Below are 20,603 nucleotides of genomic sequence, written 5' to 3' on the forward strand. Positions count from 1 at the left end.
TGAGTGTGGGCTCATCTGGCTTGAGCAAAAAAACTCACCAGCTTGGACCCAAGGTCGCTGGCTCGAGCAAGGGGTTACTGGGTCTGCTGTAGCCCCACGGTCAAGGAACATATGAATAACTAAGGTGTGGCAACGAAAAACTAATGATTGATGCTTCTCCATTCCTTAGTTGTTCATTGATTGCTATCTCATTTGTTCATCTCTTTGCTTTGCCATGTTTTTTACTCCTTCACTCCAGCTTTTGCCCTTGTTGAAATGTCATTTGTGTTTCTTTAATTTTTATTTTTCCAGATGGCTTCTATTTAGTTTTTCTAGATTTCTGTCTAGTTGGCTTCTTGTTTCAGACCCCCCTGTTCCTACTTCTCAGAGGCAATTTGACAACTCTTAGTTATTTGTTCTACCTTTCACATCTAGTATACTTCATTCTTCTGAGTCACATACATGTATACTTTTATTTCTTGATCTCCTTTCCTCCATTTTAGACTTTTTTACTCTGTTCCTCTAGGACTCTGATCAGAGATGTTTTTATTTCCTCTTGTTCTTCCAGTACTATTATTGTAATTTTTAGTTAAATATTTTGTGTTCATATAATTATGGTAAGGTAAATATTTTTGCACTTGAGTAGTTTTGTAGTTTTATTTTGTAGTTTTATTTTTTCTGGAGTTAAATGCTTTATTTTATTTTTATTTTTGGTTCGGTTAGTTTTCTGTGATATATGACTAATTCTTTACACAAACTCAGTTTAAACTTTTTTTTTTTTTTTTAATTTTTTTTAAAATTTATTTATTTATTTTAGAGAGGAGAGGGAGAGACAGAGAGAGAGAGAGAGAGAGAGAGAGAGAGAGAGAGAAGGGGGGGAGGAGCTGGAAGCATCAACTCCCATATGTGCCTTGACCAGGCAAGCCCAGGGTTTTGAACCGGCGACCTCAGCATTTCCAGGTCGACGCTTTATCCACTGCGCCACCACAGATCAGGCTCAGTTTAAACTCTTAAGTGTGACAGAACAGTTCACATCATCTATCAATTTTAAATTAAAAAACATTTGTTTAAAATCTTTCTTTTGGAGTACACTTGTTTCACTGCTTTAACCTGGAGTGGTTTCTGTTTCTTTTTGCTAACCAGCTGTGCTCCTGGGACTTGCCTTCATCATCATTTTGAGAAATCACTTCACATTTCTGTGTTAGACTTTTGGTTTCTTGTAACTCTTGTCCTCTTGACTTATTTCCTCTGTTTTGGTGTAGCACAGTTTGCTTTGAAAAGGAATGATTTGGAAAAATTCTTTTTAGCATAGTAGGTCTGAAAAATGTCTACCTAACTTAATTGATAGTTTGGTTATCAAATTCTAGGTTTGAAATAATTGTTTCTTCAATTTTGAGAGCATTGCTTAATTTTCTGATCACTTGTATCGTTACTCGTCTGATGTACTTCTTGCTCTTTTTTTTTCTGTCATTTTTCTGATGTGTTCTTTATTTATGTTCAATTACAGTTAACACTCAATATTATTCTGTATTAGTTTCAGATGTACAGCAGAGTGGTTAGAAAATTATGTACTTTAGCCTGACCAGGTGGTGGCACAGTGGAAAGAGCCTTGAACTGGGATGCAGAGGACCCAGGTTCAAAACCCCTAGGTCGCCGTCTTGAGCTCAGGCTCATTCGGCTTGAGCACCGGGTCACTGGCTTGAGAGTGGGATCATAGACATGACCCCATGGTCTGTGGCCTCTCTCCTTTCCTGCTTGTCTGTCCTTATCTGTTTCTGTCATTTAAAAAAAAGAAAAGAAAAAGAAAATCATGTACTTGACAGATCCCTCTGATGCTTTACCAACTTCGCTCCATGCATAGTTATCATGATATTATTAACTTTATTCCCAATGCTGTACTTTATATGCCTGTTACTTTTCTGTAATAACCAATTTGCATTTCTTTTTTAATTTAGAAATTAAATTTAATTAATTTGTATTTCTTAATTTCTTTACCTTTTTTTAAAATCCAGCCCCCCAAGCTCCCTCCTGTCTATTCTCTGTATCTGTGCGTGTTTCTTTCTTTTTTTAAATTCATTTTAGAGAGGCGGGTGGGGGAGAGGAAGAGAGAGGGGAGGGCACGGGGAGGAGCAGGAAGCAGTAACTCCCATATGTGCCTTGACTCTGCAAGTTGGGGGTTTCGAACTGGTGACCTCAGCATTCCTGGACTATATCCACTCTATCACCACAGGTCAGGCCTTTATGAGTCTGTTTCTATTTTGTTTTGTTCTTTAGATTCCACATGTAAGTAAAAGCATAAGTTGGTTCAGGGTTGACCCTCCACATTTTTCTCTTATTTGTGTCATCTGTTCTGTTTTTTGAGAGATTTCCTTTAACCTTATTTTCTGGGAGAAGGGGATTAGGGAACTCACCGTTCAGTCTCTAGACTTTGCTTATCGTCCTCTATAAGCCTTACCCTCACCCTTGTCAGGTCTCCACAAGTGCAGAGCTTACCAGTTTATACTAAGAACAAGCTCATTTACTTCAGCTTTTTGCAGGGGGTTTGAGGTGAGGGGAGTCAGTTGTGGCATCTTTCAGGGTCTGAATGTTTCTATTTTTATAGCCTTCCGTCATTCTTGATATTTAGCAGCGTAGGTGAATTCAGGTATTTGCTTACAGTGACGTAGGTATCATGGAAAGAAGCACACTTAACTCCACCATAGATTGTCCTGTATAGGGTTGACTCTGCTGTTTCCTAGCGATGTTTGTATTCTCACACAAGGCACTTTCCCCCTGAGCTTCAGTTCCGTTGAGAAATGAACAGACTAGAGACAGAATATAAAGTTTTCCCCAAATTTTATGGTTCTGTATATTAGTCTTTAATAACTATAGTTCAGGGATAGTCCTCTTTTTTATACCTACCGCCCACTTTTGTATCTCTGTTAGTAGTAAAATTTTCTAACCGGCCTGACCAGGCGGTGGCGCAGTTGATAGAGCGTGGGACTGGGATGCAGAGGACCCCGGTTCAAGACCCCGAGGTCGCCAGCTTGAGTGTGGGCTCATCTGGTTTGAGGAAAAGCCTACCAGCTTGAACCCAAGGTTGCTGGCTCCAGCAAGGTGTTATTCGATCTGCTGAAGGCCCGCTGTCAAGGCACATCTGAGAAAGCAATCAATGAACAACTAAGGTGTTGCAACGCACAATGAAAAACTATTGATTGATGCTTCTCATCCCTCTCCGTCCCTGTCTATCCCTCTTTCTGATTCACTCTCTGTCTCTGTAAAAAAAAAAAAAAATTAAAAAAAAAATTTTCTAACCGCCCACCGGTTCCATAGTAATGATGATTTCTAAAGTAGGGCAGTAACTTTACTTTATAAAATTTATAAACCAGAGTTACAGCCAGTTAAAGCATATAGTAATAATTACTTACCAAGTACTTTATGTCGGATTTTCGCTAAGTTTGGCAGAATAAATCTTTATAAAACAACTTAACTACAGTTAAATCTTTTTATTTATACTTTGGTTGCTCTGCTACCGCCCACCATGAAAGCTGGCATGCCCACTAGTGGGCAGTAGGGACCAGGTTGACTATCGCTGCTATAGTTTACCTTATGACAGTCCTCATTAATGAGATAGTTGGCAGCGAAATAGGTAATGGGGTTGGTTTTTCTATCATGCATTGACATACCTTGTAGGAGTCTATTCACTTTACTTACTTACTTCTTAATTAATTAATTTTAGTGAGAGGAGGAGAGGCAAAGAGACAGATTCCCGCATACTCCCTGACTAGGATCCACTGGGCAAGCCCTCTATGGGGTGATACTCTGCCCATCTGGGGCCACTGTTCTGTTGCCCAGTAACCAAGCCTTTTTTTTCCAGTGCTTGAAGCAAAGGCCACATAGCCATTCTCAGCACCTGAGGCCATCTCACTTGAACTAATGGAGCCATTTCTAATGGAGCCATGACTGCAGGAGAAGATAGAAAGAAAGAAAGGGGTGGGGGAGAGGTGGAGAAGCAGATGGGCACTTCTCCTGTGTGCCCTGGCCGGGAATGGAACCCGGGACATCCACATGCTGGACTGACACTCTACCACTGAGCCAACTGGTCAGGGCTAATCTATACATTTTAAAAAGGGGTAAGAAAGTTTTGTTTCTTTGAGTGCCATCTTAACTGGTATGTATTGTTATTGTCATAAACTCCTTATCTTTTAAAATTTCTGAATTCATAGCTGAGGGTTAAGGGAGGAAGACTGTGACCCAATTTTGGTATATTCCTTTGGTTATTAATAATATTCTTGCTTTATCCTGGCTGGGTAGCTCTGTTTGTTAGAGCATCATCCCCATAGGCGAAGTTAAGGGTTTGATCCCCTGTCAGGGCACATATAAGAATCAACCAATGACTGGACCTGTGGTGGCGTAGTTGATAAAGGTGGTCCTGGAATGCTGAGGTTGCGGGTTTGAAACCCCAGGCTTGCTTGGTCAGGCACATATGGAAGTTGATGCTTCCTGCTTCTCCTTTCTTCTCTCTCTCTGTCTAAAACATGAATAAATAAAATCTAAAAAAAAATTTTTTTTTAAATTTTTTGATTTTAGAGAGGAAGAGGGAGAGAGAGAGAGAGAGAGAGAGAGAGAGAGAGAGACAGAGAGACAGGAACATCAATCTGTTCCAGTATGTGACCTGACTGGGAATCAAACCGGCAACCTCTGAGGTTTGGGACGATGCTCAAACCAACTGAGCTATCCAGCCAGGGCCAAGTTATTTATTTATTTATTTATTTATTTATTTATTTATTTATTTTGTGGCAGAGACAGAGTCAGAGGGACAGACAGGAAGAGAGAGAGATGAAAAACATCAATTCTTTGTTGAGGGTTCTTAGTTCATTGATTTCTCATATGTGCCTTGACTGTTTGGTTACAGCAACTTTGGGCTCAAGCTGGTGACCTCGGGGTCTCGAACCTGGATCCTCCACATCCCAGTCCGACGTTCTATCCACTGCGCCACTGCCTGGTTAGGCAGGGCCAAGTTATTTTTAAACACTTTTTTAGTTTGTAGGTTGGTTGGTAGGTAATGAAATTGTGATTTGACTATAAATACACTACCTCATTTTAGACTTCAAACTTTATAAAAAGATGCAGTTGATTTAAAAATTTATTTTAAAAGATTTTATTTGTTGATATGTAGACAGAAAGAATGGGGAGAGGGAGGAACGGGAAGCGTCAACTTAACTCATAGTTGCTTCTTATATGTGCCGTGACCTGGCAAGTCCAGGGTTTTGGGGTGGTGACCCCAGCATTGCAGTACTTACCTCATCCACTGTGCCACCACAGGTCAGGCATGATGCAATTGATTTAAATACCATATTTTCTCATGTATAAGACACACCCTAATTTTGGGGTCCGAAATTTGAAAAAAATGTATTACGTAAAGTTATTTAAACTCAGGTTTTTTTTTTTACGGAAACAGAGTGAGAGTCAGAGAGAGGGATAGATAGGGACAGACCGACAGGAACGGAGAGAGATAAGAAGCATCCATCATCAATTTAAAAAAATTTTTTTTAAATTTTTATTTATTCATTTTAGAGAGGAGAGGGAGAGACAGAGAGAGAGAGGAGAGACAGAGAGAGAGAAGGGGGGAGGAGCTGGAAGCATCAACTCCCATATGTGCCTTGACCAGTCAAGCCCAGGGTTTCGAACCAGCGACCTCAGCATTTCCAGGTCGACGCTTTATCCACTGTGCCACTACAGGCCAGGCTGCGGACATAAATTCTTAGTTTCTGATGTTGTCTTATGTTGCTGTACTTAAATTTGTTTTGTTTTATAATGAGAATGGTAAAATGTGGAACCATGGCTTTTAGAACATACATGTATTTCTACAGATAATTTCCTTTACCTTATCTGTGAACAAAAATAAAAATATATTAATATTAACCTCTTTTGGACAGATTTTTAGTTCTTGTGAAAATTTTTCAAAATTCAAAATACGAAAAATAACTTAATGTTTTTTAGAAGTCAATGAAAGGATTCTATTTTGCGAAGCTGTACTATGAAGCTAAAGAATACGATCTTGCTAAAAAGTAAGTACCAATCTAAACATGCTTTAGTTTCCTAAAATCAGTGCTTTTGCCTTAACTCATGTTCTTGAAAAAAAAAAAAATTTTTTTTTTAACAGTTCTCCTAAGTATGTTCTGGAAAGACTAGCCTAGAGTTAATGGAGATTGAGCCTAGAATGATTATTTTCTGTGTACCTACCTAAGGCAGAGCACTGGTTTAAAATACTTTGTCTTGGGTTAGAATAAAAGGCAGCCATGCTTATATCTTGACTAGAAAGCCCGGCGGTCATATGAAATGACTGCTGTTCTAGATATTATAAATTGTAATTAAAATGATTTGTGCAAAGGTGTCTGCTAATTCAAACTGAATTACCCAGGGCAGGCGGCGAGGACGCCCCTTTGCTTAGTGCCCCACGGGGTTTCCCCCTTCTACTTGCTTAATTGCTTAAAGTAGAGTGCAATGAAGGAAACCACTGGCAGTACATTTCTTTTCTTTTCTTTTTTTTAAAATTATTTTTATTTATTTGTTCATTTTTTTTTTTAGAGGGGGGAGAGAGAGAGGGGGGGGGAGGAGCAGGAAGCTTCAACTCCCATATGTGCCTTGACCAGGCAAGCCCAGGGTTTTGAACCAGCAACCTCAGCATTCAGGTCGATGCTTTATCCACTGCGCCACCACAGGTCAGGCGGTGGTACATTTCTTAAGAGCCACTGCTAGCTCAATAAATAAAGGTGATTTAAATAATAAAATGTTAATTCACATGTCAAAGATCTCTTTGTACACAACATTTCTAGTGTAGATCTTTCCATTATTTTTAAGCTCGCCTTGCAGAGGACCATCAATTATTTTTAATTTTACGTCCGTTCTTTCACGAACTCTTGAACAGGCAACATAAAGTTGACCGTGTCCAAATGCAGGCTCTGCGACTGAAGTAAGCCTTGTCTTTCTCTGCTCAGTGGTTTCTTTTTGTCGAGAAAGCCGTTTTTGTGCAGCTTTAGCTCCTTTTCTCTCCTCTTCAGTGCTGTATTTTCTAGGAGGCATTCTTAAAAGAAATTACGTTAAGACGTAGTTTTTATGTAAAACAGATGATTGCCAATGCAAACAAATGTTCACCTTCCCCCTGACCCGCTCAATTTGCGTTCAGCCATGGCAACTTCACCCCATTGGCTAGTACAGTTATGCAAGCAACCAATAAACTATCGGCGACAGACAGACACTTAAGCCGCATATAATAAAGATATCTTCCTGATTACATATCTGGTACACTAATCAGCTGGAAAATAGCAGTGAATGCAGAATTAAACTGTGCTTTCTGAACAGGAGGATAGTTTGTATAAAAGATTTTTAGTTTTCTCAAGTGATGCTGAGGCTTTGTTTCACTGATTTTCTGATTTGGAGTAGCCTAAAGCAGGAACTTAGGAGGGATGCAGGCTGTTTGTTAAAGGCATTGATGGGAAGATGACAGTGCTCATAGGAAAATGAGAGCACCTTTACTGAATACTAGCATTGGGGCTCTTAACCCTCCTTCCTTATTAATTTGACACTTTTTCCTTCATCATTGATCTGTGGTCTAATTTCTCTTATTGGTATCACTTACTGAGCTTAAAAGATGCTTACTTATTTTTAGTTGCTTGATCTAAGAAATGAAAATTATCTGTATTTGGTACTATATTTAGTAATTTTTTTCTCCCCTCTATTGTAGTTGGGCACACTACTGTTAGATACGATTTTCTTGTTTAAATGGTATATACATTCTCTCGGTTGTTATTTGGGAAATTGTTGCTCTTAGTATTTTGTATTATGATGACTTAAAGATATTTACTGCCATCACTTTCTCACTTCTATGCAAACTCTTCAGTGCTTTACCAAAATGTAATCAGGAAGAGAAGCAATTTATTCATTTATGTGTGGGTATCACTGGAAAAACTATTTGGTAAATTAGCATTTAGTAGTAAAATACTGGAATGTTGTCAACTTTGTATGTGTGTTTATGTTTAAGTTTTATCCATTTGTTTCTATGGGTACTTTTAGTTGTCTGCATATCTAGTTTAAATAGTGGTAGTCAATAATTAGAATAAAATATAAATTGAGTGGTTGCTTTGGTGTAAGATGTACTCTTCAGTTATTTAAATATAGTTCTGAGTGTGATTATTTAAAGATTACCTATTTTATATTATTGATTTCAAACAGATACATATCTACATATATTAATGTGCAAGAAAGGGATCCCAAAGCTCACAGGTTTCTCGGTCTTCTTTATGAAGTGGAGGAAAACATAGACAAAGCTGTCGAATGTTACAAGGTAAACTGTATAAGAGTAAAATTTATGCTTTGTGTAGCCAAACACACGATGCCCAAAGTAATTTATATAATAATTCAAATATTGTACATATTATGGATGTCATGAAAACAGGTATTCATATCACAGTACTATTAAGTGACATAGCTTGGAAATGATTTAAATTATTTGGCCCAAGGTACACTATATATTTTAAGGCATTAGCACTTTTAAAAGAAGAATAACACCTATAAATCTGAAGTCTAATATGGTCAGAAATGCTATTCTTAAGTGTGTGGTTTTTTTTTTTCTCCTTCCTGGCATTTACCTAATAAAAACAAAACTTTCATTTAATTCATCTTCAAAAATATTTTTAAGACACTTTAATTTTTTAACAACTTTGAAATAGTATTTTATCATTTAGGAATAGAGTTTTTCATGTTTATGTATGAGTGTATGTACTTTAGGAATCTTACTAATTTAGTATTTATTTCTTTATATCAGCGTTCAGTGGAATTAAACCCAACACAAAAAGATCTTGTGTTGAAGATTGCAGAATTGCTTTGTAAAAGTGATATTACTGATGGAAGAGCAAAATATTGGGTTGAAAGAGCAGCTAAACTTTTCCCAGGAAGTCCTGCAGTTTATAAACTAAAGGTAAAAAACTGAACATAAAATACAATAAAAACAGTTGGGGAAAATTTAAGACACAGCCATTTCTAATATTTGGAGTTTAAATGACTTTTCAGTGGCAAACTTATTAAACCAGTGTGTGTGTCCGTGGGAAGTTGTTGGGTAATGGGTGAAGGTGGTCAGAAGGTACAGACTTCCAGTTATAAGATATCATATTTCCCCATGTGTAAGATACTCCCATGTATAAGATGCACCTTAATTTTGGGGCCTGAAATTTGGGGAAAAATATGTATTGCATAAAGTTATTGAACTCAGTTTTACTCATCATAAAATTCATACAACTTCTCATCACTGTCAAAACTCCCATCCATTAGCTTGTCCTCATCTGTGTCTGATGACGAATCAGTCTTCAAAAATGAGCGTAAAAACAAGCAAGGAAAGCCTGACCTGTGGTGGCGCAGTGGGTAAAGCGTCAACCTGGAAATGCTGAGGTTGCCGGTTCAAAGCCCTGGGCTTGCCTGGTCAAGGCACATATGGGAGTTGATGCTTCCAGCTCCTCCCCCTTCTCTTTCTGTCTCTCTCTTCTCTCTAAAAATAAATAAATTAAAAAAAAAATGATGAAAAAAAAAAACCAAGCGAGGAAAAGCAGGGAATGCAAGCAAAATATCTATAACCACTATATAGGATGCATCCAGTTTTTAGACCCCAAATTTTTCTAAAAAGGGTGCGTCCTATGCATGGGGGAAACGTTAATTCTGGGGATGTCATGTACATCGTGGTGACTGGTTGACAATACTGCAGTGTATATTTGAAAGTTGATAAGGGGAGAGAGCTTAAGACTTTTCATCGCGAGGAAAAGTAATTTGTAATTCTGTGAGGTGATGTCGTTAACTAAACTTACTGTAAATCGTTATGCAGTATATACATAGAGTATATCAAATTATTGTGTTAAATTAATAAAATGTCAAAATTATGTTTGTAAAAAAATAGGAGACAAAAATTTTTCTTTTTTTTTTTTAATTAAGTGAGAGGAAGGGAGGCACAGACAGCCTCCGGCATGCGCCCTGACCAGGATCCACAGGCAAACCCACTAGTGGGTGATGCTATGCTCATCTGGGGTGTTGCTCTGTTGCTTAGCAACCAAGCTCTTAGTGCTGGAGGCAGAGGCCATGGAGCTATCATCAGCAATGGCCAGCTCTTTCCAACCAAGCCATGGCTACAGGAGGGAAAGAGAGTGAGAGAAAGGAGAGGGGGAAGGCTGGAGAAGCAAATGGGTGCTTCTCCTGTGTGCCCTGGCTGGGATTCGAACCCGGGACTTCCACACACTGGGCTGATGCTCTACCACTGAGCCATCTGGCCAGAGCCTAAATGTTTATTGTTTTAAACTACTTTCTATCCCCATTTTACATGTTTCTGATAGAATTTTAAAATTTTATTTTGAGATAATTACAGGTTTTTCACAGGGAGTTGCAAAGATTGTACAGAGGAGTCCTGTGTATTACTCATCCAATTTTACTGAGTGGGTACATCTTGTGTAAATATAGTACAGTATCAAAACCAGAAATTGGACATTGGTACAATGTGTATGTATAGTTCTTTATAATTTCATTATATGTATAGCTTCGTGTAACTACCACTGCAGTCCAAGATACAGCCCAATTCCATCATCACAAAGCTCTCCCTCTTGCAACCCTCTGTGATAGTAATATCTGTTCCCTCCTTCCTGTCATCCTTAAGCTCTGGCAACTGCTAATTTGTTCTCTATTTTATAAGTTTTTAATTTCAGCCTTACGTGAGGTTGCTTTTTGCATCCAGCGTAATGCCCTTGAGATCCATCTAAGGTGTGTGTACTTACAGTTTATTTCCTTTATTACTCAGTAGTATTTTGTGGTATGTATGTGTTCTACAGTTTAAGCATTTACTTTTGAGGGATATATATTGGTTATTTTCTGTTTTGGCTATTACAAATCTAAATGAACAATTATGTACAGAATTTAAAATCTAAGTACTTTTAAAATCTCTAGAGATAAATACGAGTAACATTGTTTTTATATTCACTTAGGAGCAGCTGGGTTTTAAATATTAATCTAAAATGTTAGGTGTAAGTGTACAGGTTATTTTACTATCTTTGTGTTAAGCCTCAAACGTAATCCCTTACTGCCATTGCAGTTCAGTCCATTTGGTGACAGTGACATTAAGGAACATACATAATTATAGTACGGGGTTATGTTTTTCTTGCAGTATGACAAAAGTTAGGTGCTTTTTTTTTTTTTTTTTCTGAAGCTGGAAACGGGGAGAGACAGTCAGACAGACTCCCGCATGCGCCCGACCGGGATCCACCCGGCATGCCCACCAGGGGGCTACGCTCTGCCCCTCTGGGGCGTCTCTCTTTTGCTACCAGAGCCACTCTAGCGCCTGGGGCAGAGGGCAAGGAGCCATCCCCAGCTCCTGGGCCATCTTTGCTCCAATGGAGCCTCGGCTGCGGGAGGGGAAGAGAGAGACAGAGAGGAAGGAGAGGGGGAAGGGTGGAGAAGCAGATGGGCGCTTCTCCTGTGTGCCCTGGCCGGGAATTGAACCCGGGACTTCTGCACGCCAGGCCAACGACGCTCTACCACTGAGCCAACCGGCCAGGGCTTTTTTTTTTTTTAAGTGTGAGAAGGGGAGATAGACTCCTCGCATGTGCTCCAACTGGGATCTACCCAACAACCCACATCTGGGGCTGATGCTCAAGTCAGTTGAGCTATTTGAAAGGGGAAGAGAGAGAGAAGGGGATGAGGGAAGGGAAGAGAAGTAGATGGTCGCTTCTCATGTGTGCTCTGACTGGGGATTGGACCTGGGACATCCACATGCTGGGCCAATACTCTGTCCACTGAGCAAACCAGCGAGGACCCCTTGTATGTCTTTGAATCCGTTGGTAGTACCACTGACAGTTAAGGATGAAGGAAGACTGTTCTATTCCAGTTGCTAATGAGGAGGAATGGATGGAGTATCTGGATAGTATGTATTTTAGAGAGTAAGGTTATAAACAAATGTGGGGAGATAAGAAATGGCATTGAGAATGAGTAGGTCATAAACCCCACTTCCTCTACTTGTATGTATGTTAGCAGAGAAAAAGCTACCATGGCAGCGATAACCGTGGGGCTATCTCAAGTTATACTCCATTCAGTTAAGACCACAGGATGAAGACACTGAGAAAATAGTGAAACAGTAGGAGCTCCAGTGTAGAAGCATAGTGGGTAAGGGATTGAGTCAGATTTAGAAAGATCCAGAACGGTTTGAGGATAAGAATGCTGGTATGAGGATTGATGGGAGGCCTAGTCTTATGGTGATGACTGGGTGTCCAAGGATGTAGAGTAGAAGTCTTGCCAGTCTCTGAGGTGATATGGGCAACCACTGCTTATATAATTCTAGATGTTTACACATAAATTTCTTAAAGTTAGGTTCAACTCTGAAGGGGGTAATGAAGTATGCAGTACAGTATCTTTGGTAATGTACCAGAGCTAGGTACAGAGGAATGGTGCTGATAGGCACCATGATGTGTTTAAAATTGCACTGGTGTTTTTCTTTCTTTTTTCTTTTTTTTTTTTCACAGAGAGAGAGAGTCAGAGAGAGAGGGATAGATAGGGACAGACAGACAGGAACAGAGAGAGATGAGAAGCATCAATTATCAGTTTTTCGTTGCGACACCTTAGTTGTTCATTGATTGCTTTCTCATATGTGCCTTGACCGTGGGGCTGTAGTAGACTGAGTAACCCCTTGCTTAAGCCAGTGACCTTGGGTCCAAGCTGGTGAGCTTTGCTCAAACCAGATGAGCCTGCGCTCAAGCTGGTGACCTCGAGGTCTCGAACCTGGGTCCTCCACATCCCAGTCCGATGCTCTATCCCAGTGGTAGTCAACCTGGTCCCTATCGCCCACTTGTGTGCTTTCCAGCTTTCATGGTGGACTGTAGTGGAGCAACCAAAGTATAAATAAATAGATAGATTTAACTATTGTAAGTTATTTTATAAAGAAATTTTTATAAATATTCTGCTAAACTTAGCGAAAATCCTACATAAAGTACTTGGTAGGTAATTATTATTACTATATGCTTTAACTTGCTGTAACTCTGGTTTATAAATTTTATAAAGTAAAGTGACCTCTCTATGTTAGAAATCACCATTACTGCCTGAGCAGGCGGTGGCACAGTGGATAGAGCGTCAGACTGGGATGCGGAGGACCCGGTTCGAGACCCTGAGGTCACCAGCTTGAGCACGGGCTCATTTGGTTTGAGCAAAGCTCACCAGCTTGGACCCAAGGTCGCTAGCTTGAGCAAGGGGTTACTCAGTCTGCTGAAGGCCCACGGTCAAGGCACATAAGAGAAAGCAATCAATGAACAACTAAGGTGTCGCAATGAAAAACTGATGATTGATGCTTCTCATGTCTGTCTGTCCCTGTCTGTCCCTCTCTCTGTCTCTGTAAAAAAAAAAAAAAAAGAAATCACCATTACGGTGGAACTGGTGGGCGGTTAGAAAATTTTACTACTAACAGAGATATAAAAGTGGGCGGTAGGTATAAAAAGGTTGACTACCCTGCTCTATCCACTGCGCCACTGCCTGGTCGGGCTGCATGATGTTTTTCTAAATTAACAATTTTTTTTTTTTAATAGGAACAGCTTTTAGATTGTAAAAGTGAAGATGACTGGAATAAACTTTTTGACTTGATTCAGTCAGAACTTTATGCAAGACCTGATGATGTCTATGTGAATGTTCGACTGGTAGAGCTCTATCGCTCACATAAGAGACTGAAGGATGCGGTGGCCCACTGTCATGAGGCAGAGAGAAACATAGCTTTGCATTCAAGTTTAGAATGGAACTCATGTGTTGTACAGACCCTTAAGGTAGGTGAAAACTGTTGGGTCTCTACACTTCTATATAGGTAATTACCATATGTCCCGTATATCATATTTAAGCAGTCCCCCCAGACTTAAATTTTATCTATGTACAGCAACTATGAAATGAAATTTTTACTAGGATGACTTCAGTTTTTTTATTTATAATTTGTATTATTTTTTTTATTTTTCTTTAGAGAGAGGGAGGAAAGGAGAAACATTGATTTTTTTGTTCCATTTATTTATGTATTTCTTGATTCTTATATGTGCCCTGACCAGGGATTTAATCCACAACTTTGGCAGGTTGAGACAACGCTCTAACCAACTGAATTATTGGGCCAGGGGTTTAGAGTGATTTTAATTTATAATTGGTAGTTTGGAGAAATAAAATTGGTTGTTTTTATGGGCTGATGTAAAAATAACAATTTTACAATTACTAGGAAGGGTAAAGAAATTTGTAGACATGAACTGATAAATTTTTGTTTGTTTGTTTGTTGTTTTTTTTGTATTTTTCCAAAGCTGGAAACGGGGAGGCGGTCAGACAGACAGACTCCCCCATGCGCCGGACCGGGATCCACCCGGCATGCCCACCAGGGGGTGTCGCTCTGCACCCCAGTATAATTGGGTTCAATTAAATTATTCAGAGCCATTCTAGCGCCTGAGGCAGAGGCCACAGAGCCATCCTCAGCGCCCGGGCAAACTGCTCCAGTGGAGCCTTGGCTCCGGGAGGGGAAGAGAGAGACAGAGAGGAAGGAGGGGGGGGGTGCAGAAGCAGATGGGCGCTTCTCCAGTGTGCCCTGGCCAGGAATCGTACCCGGGACTCCTGCACACCAGGCCGACGTTCTACCACTGAGCCAACCGGCCAGGGCCTAAACTGATAAATTTTATAACACTTGATAAATTTTGTAACTTAATGTCTTTCTATGAAATAGGAATATCTGGAATCTTTACAGTGTTTGGAGTTAGATAAAAGTAACTGGCAAGCAACCAATAAAGACTTACTTCTGGCCTATGCTAACCTTATGCTGCTTACACTCTCCACTAGAGACATGCAAGAAAGCAGAGAATTATTCAAAAGGTATGTGGACTTTAGGAGAGTACTGTAAATTATAGGTTTCATTTTTGTAATAATTCAGTTCATTGGTCTAGACATATTTATCACATTAGACATATTTATCACTTTTTTTTTTTATGTTGTACTCATGGGTAATAGTTAATACAATGGACCACTTAGAAGAAATCTTCTTGTGTTGTGATAATTGGTTTTATATGACTTTGATTTTTAGAGAATGGTATAATTGGGTTCAATTAAATTATTCTTATTGTTTAGTTTTGACATGCTTAATAAAGAGTCAAGCCTGAAAGTGAATATTTTAAGTACTATTTTATATTTTATTTCCAAAAATAATACAATCTTGAGAGAAAAATGAGAAAATAAACTTCATTTGCCAGATGTTCTAATATAAGCAGTTAACATGACTAATATTTCAGAAAACAATGTTTTAGCTTAGAAACAAGATAACTAAAATATAATGTATGATTTTTCTGTTGTCCTAAAGTTTGATTTTGAGGACCAGTATCTCTTTTCTTAAAATAAGTGCCATTGAACAAAAATAGTCACTTGAATTTACATAATAGTGTTAGTTTAGAGCAGGGTTTGACCAGGGTTTGTGGGCCAGATATGGCTCACTGCTTGATTTTGTAGTTAAAGTTTCACTGGAATACAGCCATGCCTCTTTGTTATATATTGTTTATGGCTGCTTGTACTACAGTGGTGAACTTGAGCAGTTGTGACCGATTATATGCCTGCAAAGTCAAATTAGTATGTGGCCCTTTATAGAAAAAGGTTGCCAATCCCTAGTTGAGACTGTTTATTTGCAATGAAATTATTTTTCCCCATCTTGCATGTGGAAAGAAACTCTTCTCACTGGAGTGTAGGGGGTAGGTAGTTTTCTTTTGTATGGCTTATTTACTCAGAAATTTTTGCTTACATGAGAAATGTGGATAAAAATGACAAATAGTTTCTTAGTAATACTATAAAAATAATTTTAACTTTATGGATTCTCTGCAGGGGTCTTGCGAACCTCTAAGGGTCCCTGGAACTCACCTGAGGAAATACCTATTGATCAGATTTCTTATTATAATCTACTTTAAAATCATGTTTCACATTTTTATTATTTGCAGTTGCTTTTGTTACAAAATGAAGATTCTGAGGACCGTTTAGATTTAGAAGCACTAATTAGTACATAGATTACAAATGATAGGAATAGTGTATTTAATTTTAGTTATCTATATGGTAAGATATATCAATTACTTATTTGTAATTTGAATAAGGCATGTCTAACTTGAGAAATTACAACTTTGAATTAAATAATAAAACCATATTGAGAAGAAAGTAGAAAATAGTTTTCTAGTTTTATTCTGGCATATTATGAAACATATACTATAATCAGTAATGTTATTTGATTGGAATCTTTTCCATGACTGAAGGGCTTGAACTGTTTTGTAATAAGACATTCTAGAGGGTAAGCTCACAGTACAGTGTGTATGTGGAATGAAAATAAGTACTAGATGATTCATAATTTATAAAAGAGAATGTATTATTAGGAGTTTGAATATGGAAGATGAAGCTTGAAATAATTTTGAGTTAAATAATGAAACCATGATTATTCACAATGCAAGAGATTTTATGCTTGTTTAATATTTTAATGTTACAGTTTTGACAGTGCTCTTCAGTCTGTGAAATCTTGTGTGGGTGGAAATGATGAACTCTCAGCTATTTTCTTAGAAATAAAAGGACATTTTTACATGCATGCTGGTTCTCTGCTTTTGAAGATGGGTCAGCACAGTGATACACAGTGGCGAGCTCTCTCGGAGCTGGCTGCATTGTGCTATCTCATAGCATTTCAGGTAAACCTTTTCCAGTTTTGGGTGCATTTGACATTTTACTAAGGCTTGTATTTCACACGGAAATGAGTCCTCTTATATAATGAATATATTAATCAGTAGAATTAAATTCGAAGTAGTTAATTTGGTGAATAAAAGGATTTAAGGCACTGGTGAGGCTGGTGAAACAGGTGCATTGGTGGCTTCCTGTTGGCAGTCTGTGTTGCTGTAACTTACTGGGAGATAAGTTTGAAGAGCTTGATTTTTTTACTGTGTCATTTTTAGGAATCATTAATAAGGAAATAATATCAAATATGGATACAGCTTAATTAAAAATGATATGCGTAACATGGACAAAAATTTTAAATTTTGGGGTGTGATTATGTAAACCATGACAATAGAATGTGTTTACCATAGGCATTTAACATGTTAATTGAAAAAAACGTGTGTGTTACACTGAGTACATTATAATATATAGCAGTATATTCATTTATCTTTGGAAATAAAACTTTGCTTTATCTATAGAATATGACACGAAGGAAATATATCAAAATGGTAACCATTATTTTGATGAGATGCTGGATATTATCTCTTCCCAAACCTTGTTTTTTTTTTTTTGTTTTTTTTTATTTTAAATTATTTATTTATTTATTTATTTTTACAGAGACAGAGTCAGAGAGATGGATAGATAGGACAGACAGGAACGGAGAGAGATGAGAAAGATTAGTCATCAGTTTTTCGTTGCGACACCTTAGTTGTTCATTGATTGCTTTCTCATATGTGCCTTGACCGCGGGCCTTCAGCAGCCCGAGTAACCCCTTCCTCAAGCCAGCGACCTTGGGTCCCAGCTGGTGAGCTTTTGCTCAAACCAGATGAGCCCGCGCTCAAGCTGGTGACCTCGGGGTCTCGAACCTGGGACCTCTGCATCCCAGTCCGACACTCTGTCCATTGCGCCACCGCCTGGTTAGGCCCAAACCTTGTTGTTTTTTTTTGTTTGTCTGTTTTTCATTTTTCTGAAACTGGAAACAGGGAGAGACAGTCAGACAGACTCCCGCATGCGCCGGACCGGGATCCACCCGGCACGCCCACCATGGGTTGACGCTCTGCCCACCAGGGGGCGATGCTCTGCCCATCCTGGGCGTCGCCATGTTGCGACCAGAGCCACTCTAGCGCCTGAGGCAGAGGCCACAGAGCCATCCCCAGCGCCCGGGCCATCTTTGCTCCAATGGAGCCTTGGCTGCGGGAGGGGAAGAGAGGAAAGCGCAGCGGAGGGGTGGAGAAGCAAATGGGCGCTTCTCCTGTGTGCCCTGGCCGGGAATCGAACCCGGGTCCTCCGCACGCTAGGCCGACGCTCTACCGCTGAGCCAACCTGCCAGGGCCCAAACCTTGTTTTTAATTTTAGTGTTTTCTTGTGTGAGTTTGCATTAATTCTGAAATCAACAGTATGCCCAAAAAATTGCATTGAACTCAGCTTATCAAAATTATTAGATTTAGCAGGTGTCTTTTGTTTGAGGGAAAGCAGGAGGGTTCACTACTGAGTGACTATTAAAGGAAGCCTCTCCTTGTAGATCATGTGATAGAGATCTTTAAAGAGTCACTGTTGATGTTTATTATCCCATGGTGTTTAAGTGCTACTGTTTCCTCTGCAGATGCATTTAAGTTCATAAGGAATATATTTATAATGAAAATGAATGAAGTTAATGAAGTTGGCTAATTTACATAAGCACTAAAAATTTCTTAGGATTATTAATATTTCTATAGATTCTCAAGTAGTTGACAGTTTTCCTGTTTTTAATGGGAACTAACATCTATTAAAGTTTTTAACTATGTATTTTTTAAAGTTTAATACACAATCAGCCCATTCACTCGGGTCTTCTTTCTTAGAAGACAACCACTGTGAACAGTTTATTGAGTATTGAGAATATTTTCTGCATAGACAAACATATAAGTCACCCTTTCTCATAGCAAAAAAAAAAAAAAAAGACACCCTTTCTCTGCCTTTAAAAACTGTTGCCTCAGTGGAGATGTGCTTTATCTCCTGTTGAAAACCATACTTTTTCTCTGTTTTTCTGTTGTTCCATTTCAGCACATAGACATTTACCTCATCTCTTTCTTTTTATCAACCACTTTTTCCTGCTGAATGGATATGTAATACAGCTTCTTAGATACTTGGATTTTACATTATCATATGTTGTAAAGCTAAATAATCTAGTGATTATAAGCATATAAGGGAAGTGTGTGGACGGACATCATATAAGAGAATGTGTGGGCTGAGATAGGGGTCCTCTTGGAATCATGTTAGGATAACTTTAATGGCAGGGTTTTCAGACTGTTGATCATAGGAGAGCTGAGGTTCCAGGAAGTGTGTCTGCATTTCAGCTAAGCTCAGTCTCTCTTGAAATCTTTTATTAAAGAACTAAAATTGCCTGACCAGGCAGTGGCAAAGTAGATAGAATGTCGGACTGGGATGCGGGAGACCCAGGTTCGAGACCCTGAGATCAACAGTTTGAGCGAGGGCTCATCTGGTGTGAGCAAAAAGCTCACCAGCTTGGACCCAAGGTCGTTGACTTGAGCAAGAGGTTACTTGGTCTGCTGAAGGCCCACGGTCAAGGCACATGAGAAAGCAGTCAGTGAACAACTAAGATGTCGCAATGAAAAACTGATGATTGATGCTTCTCATCTTTCTCCGTTTCCGTCTGTCTGACCCTGTGTATCCCTCTCTCTGACTCTCGCTGTCTCTGAAAAATAAAAGAACTAAAATTATAAATTTATGGTGAGTTCAAGAAAATTTATGCACAGACAAAATATACACACATGCACCCTCACCTGCACCCCTTAAAAAATACAGATAAAAATATTTTATATATTGTTTATGAAATATATCTTGGTGATACTTCCATATCAGTTTGGAAAGCATAGCATGATACAGCATCTTCATTTTTTGTTGTTTTTCCCTGAGAGAAAGACGGAGAGGGACAAATAGGGACAGACATTCAGGAGGGAGGAGAGAGATGAGAAGCATCAGTTCTTGGTTGTGGCACCTTAGTTGTTCATTGATTGCTTCTCATATGTGCCTTGACTGGGGCATTACAGCACAGCTTGTGACCCCTTGCTCAAGCCAACTACCTTGGGCTCATGTCAACGACCATGGGGTTATATTTAAGATTCCAAGCTCAAACCAGCGACCCCGTGATCAAGCTGGTGAGCCCGCACTCAAGCCAGAGACCCTGGGGATTTGAACCTGGGTCCTCTGCATCCCAGTTCAACGCTCTATCCACTGTGCTGCTGCTTGGTCAGGCCTCATTTGTTTTGATGGTTGCGTGTCATTTCATTCTATGGATATAGTATAGTTTTGGCAGGAGTTTAAACCAGTGCCCTAAAACCAAGATTTTATTTTAAATTACTTTTGCCTTTTTGCTACTTGAAATAATTCTATAGTAAACTGTACCATTTAACATGTGAAAATTTATGGCTAGCCTACACTTCTGAAAGAAGAATTGCAGGATCAAAGTGTATCTATGCATTCATAACTTTTAGAGTTATTGCCAAAATTCTGATATCACAGGTGTATACCAAATTGTACTCCCACTACTAATTACAAAAGTCACTGGAAATGAGCAGCAGTTACCCCAGCTAAACATGGTTACTTGTAGGATATCTTCAGTAAGTGGTCATTGTCTGTGACTGAACATGTTCAGTGATGGACATTCACTACATTTCAAGATAGCCCTTTGCATTTTGGATACTTTGGTTCTTGGTGCTTTCTTATATGGAGTAAATGTTTTTCAAGCTGTTACTCTTTAGTGTTGTTTTTTCTTCTGATGCTATTAAAAAAAGTATAACTTCTTTTGCAAGGTAATTTTCTTAATATCTGAAGGCACCATACTGTGTTTTGTTTTTGTTATTTTTTCACCATTGTATTTTTCATCATTTTTT

At 38.9% G+C, this 20,603-nt stretch overlaps 1 protein-coding gene across 2 annotated transcripts in view; it reads left to right on the forward strand.

Moving 5' to 3' along the window:
* Positions 1 to 20,603, forward strand: part of LOC136400353 (E3 SUMO-protein ligase RanBP2-like) — an 82,496-nt gene that overhangs the window by 1,763 nt on the left and 60,130 nt on the right. Inside the window, exons 2-7 of one of the 2 annotated variants that reach the window (XM_066376879.1) lie at positions 5,962 to 6,029; positions 8,194 to 8,305; positions 8,786 to 8,938; positions 13,560 to 13,790; positions 14,714 to 14,859; positions 16,499 to 16,691. In XM_066376879.1, coding sequence (XP_066232976.1) covers positions 5,962 to 6,029; positions 8,194 to 8,305; positions 8,786 to 8,938; positions 13,560 to 13,790; positions 14,714 to 14,859; positions 16,499 to 16,691 — 903 coding nt within the window. The remainder of the gene's footprint in view (positions 1 to 5,961; positions 6,030 to 8,193; positions 8,306 to 8,785; positions 8,939 to 13,559; positions 13,791 to 14,713; positions 14,860 to 16,498; positions 16,692 to 20,603) is intronic. The other variant, XM_066376880.1, reaches the window with a different exon arrangement.

Source organism: Saccopteryx leptura, chromosome 3, assembly GCF_036850995.1.
Source record: "Saccopteryx leptura isolate mSacLep1 chromosome 3, mSacLep1_pri_phased_curated, whole genome shotgun sequence".
In the NCBI taxonomy this organism is placed as follows: domain Eukaryota; kingdom Metazoa; phylum Chordata; class Mammalia; order Chiroptera; family Emballonuridae; genus Saccopteryx; species Saccopteryx leptura.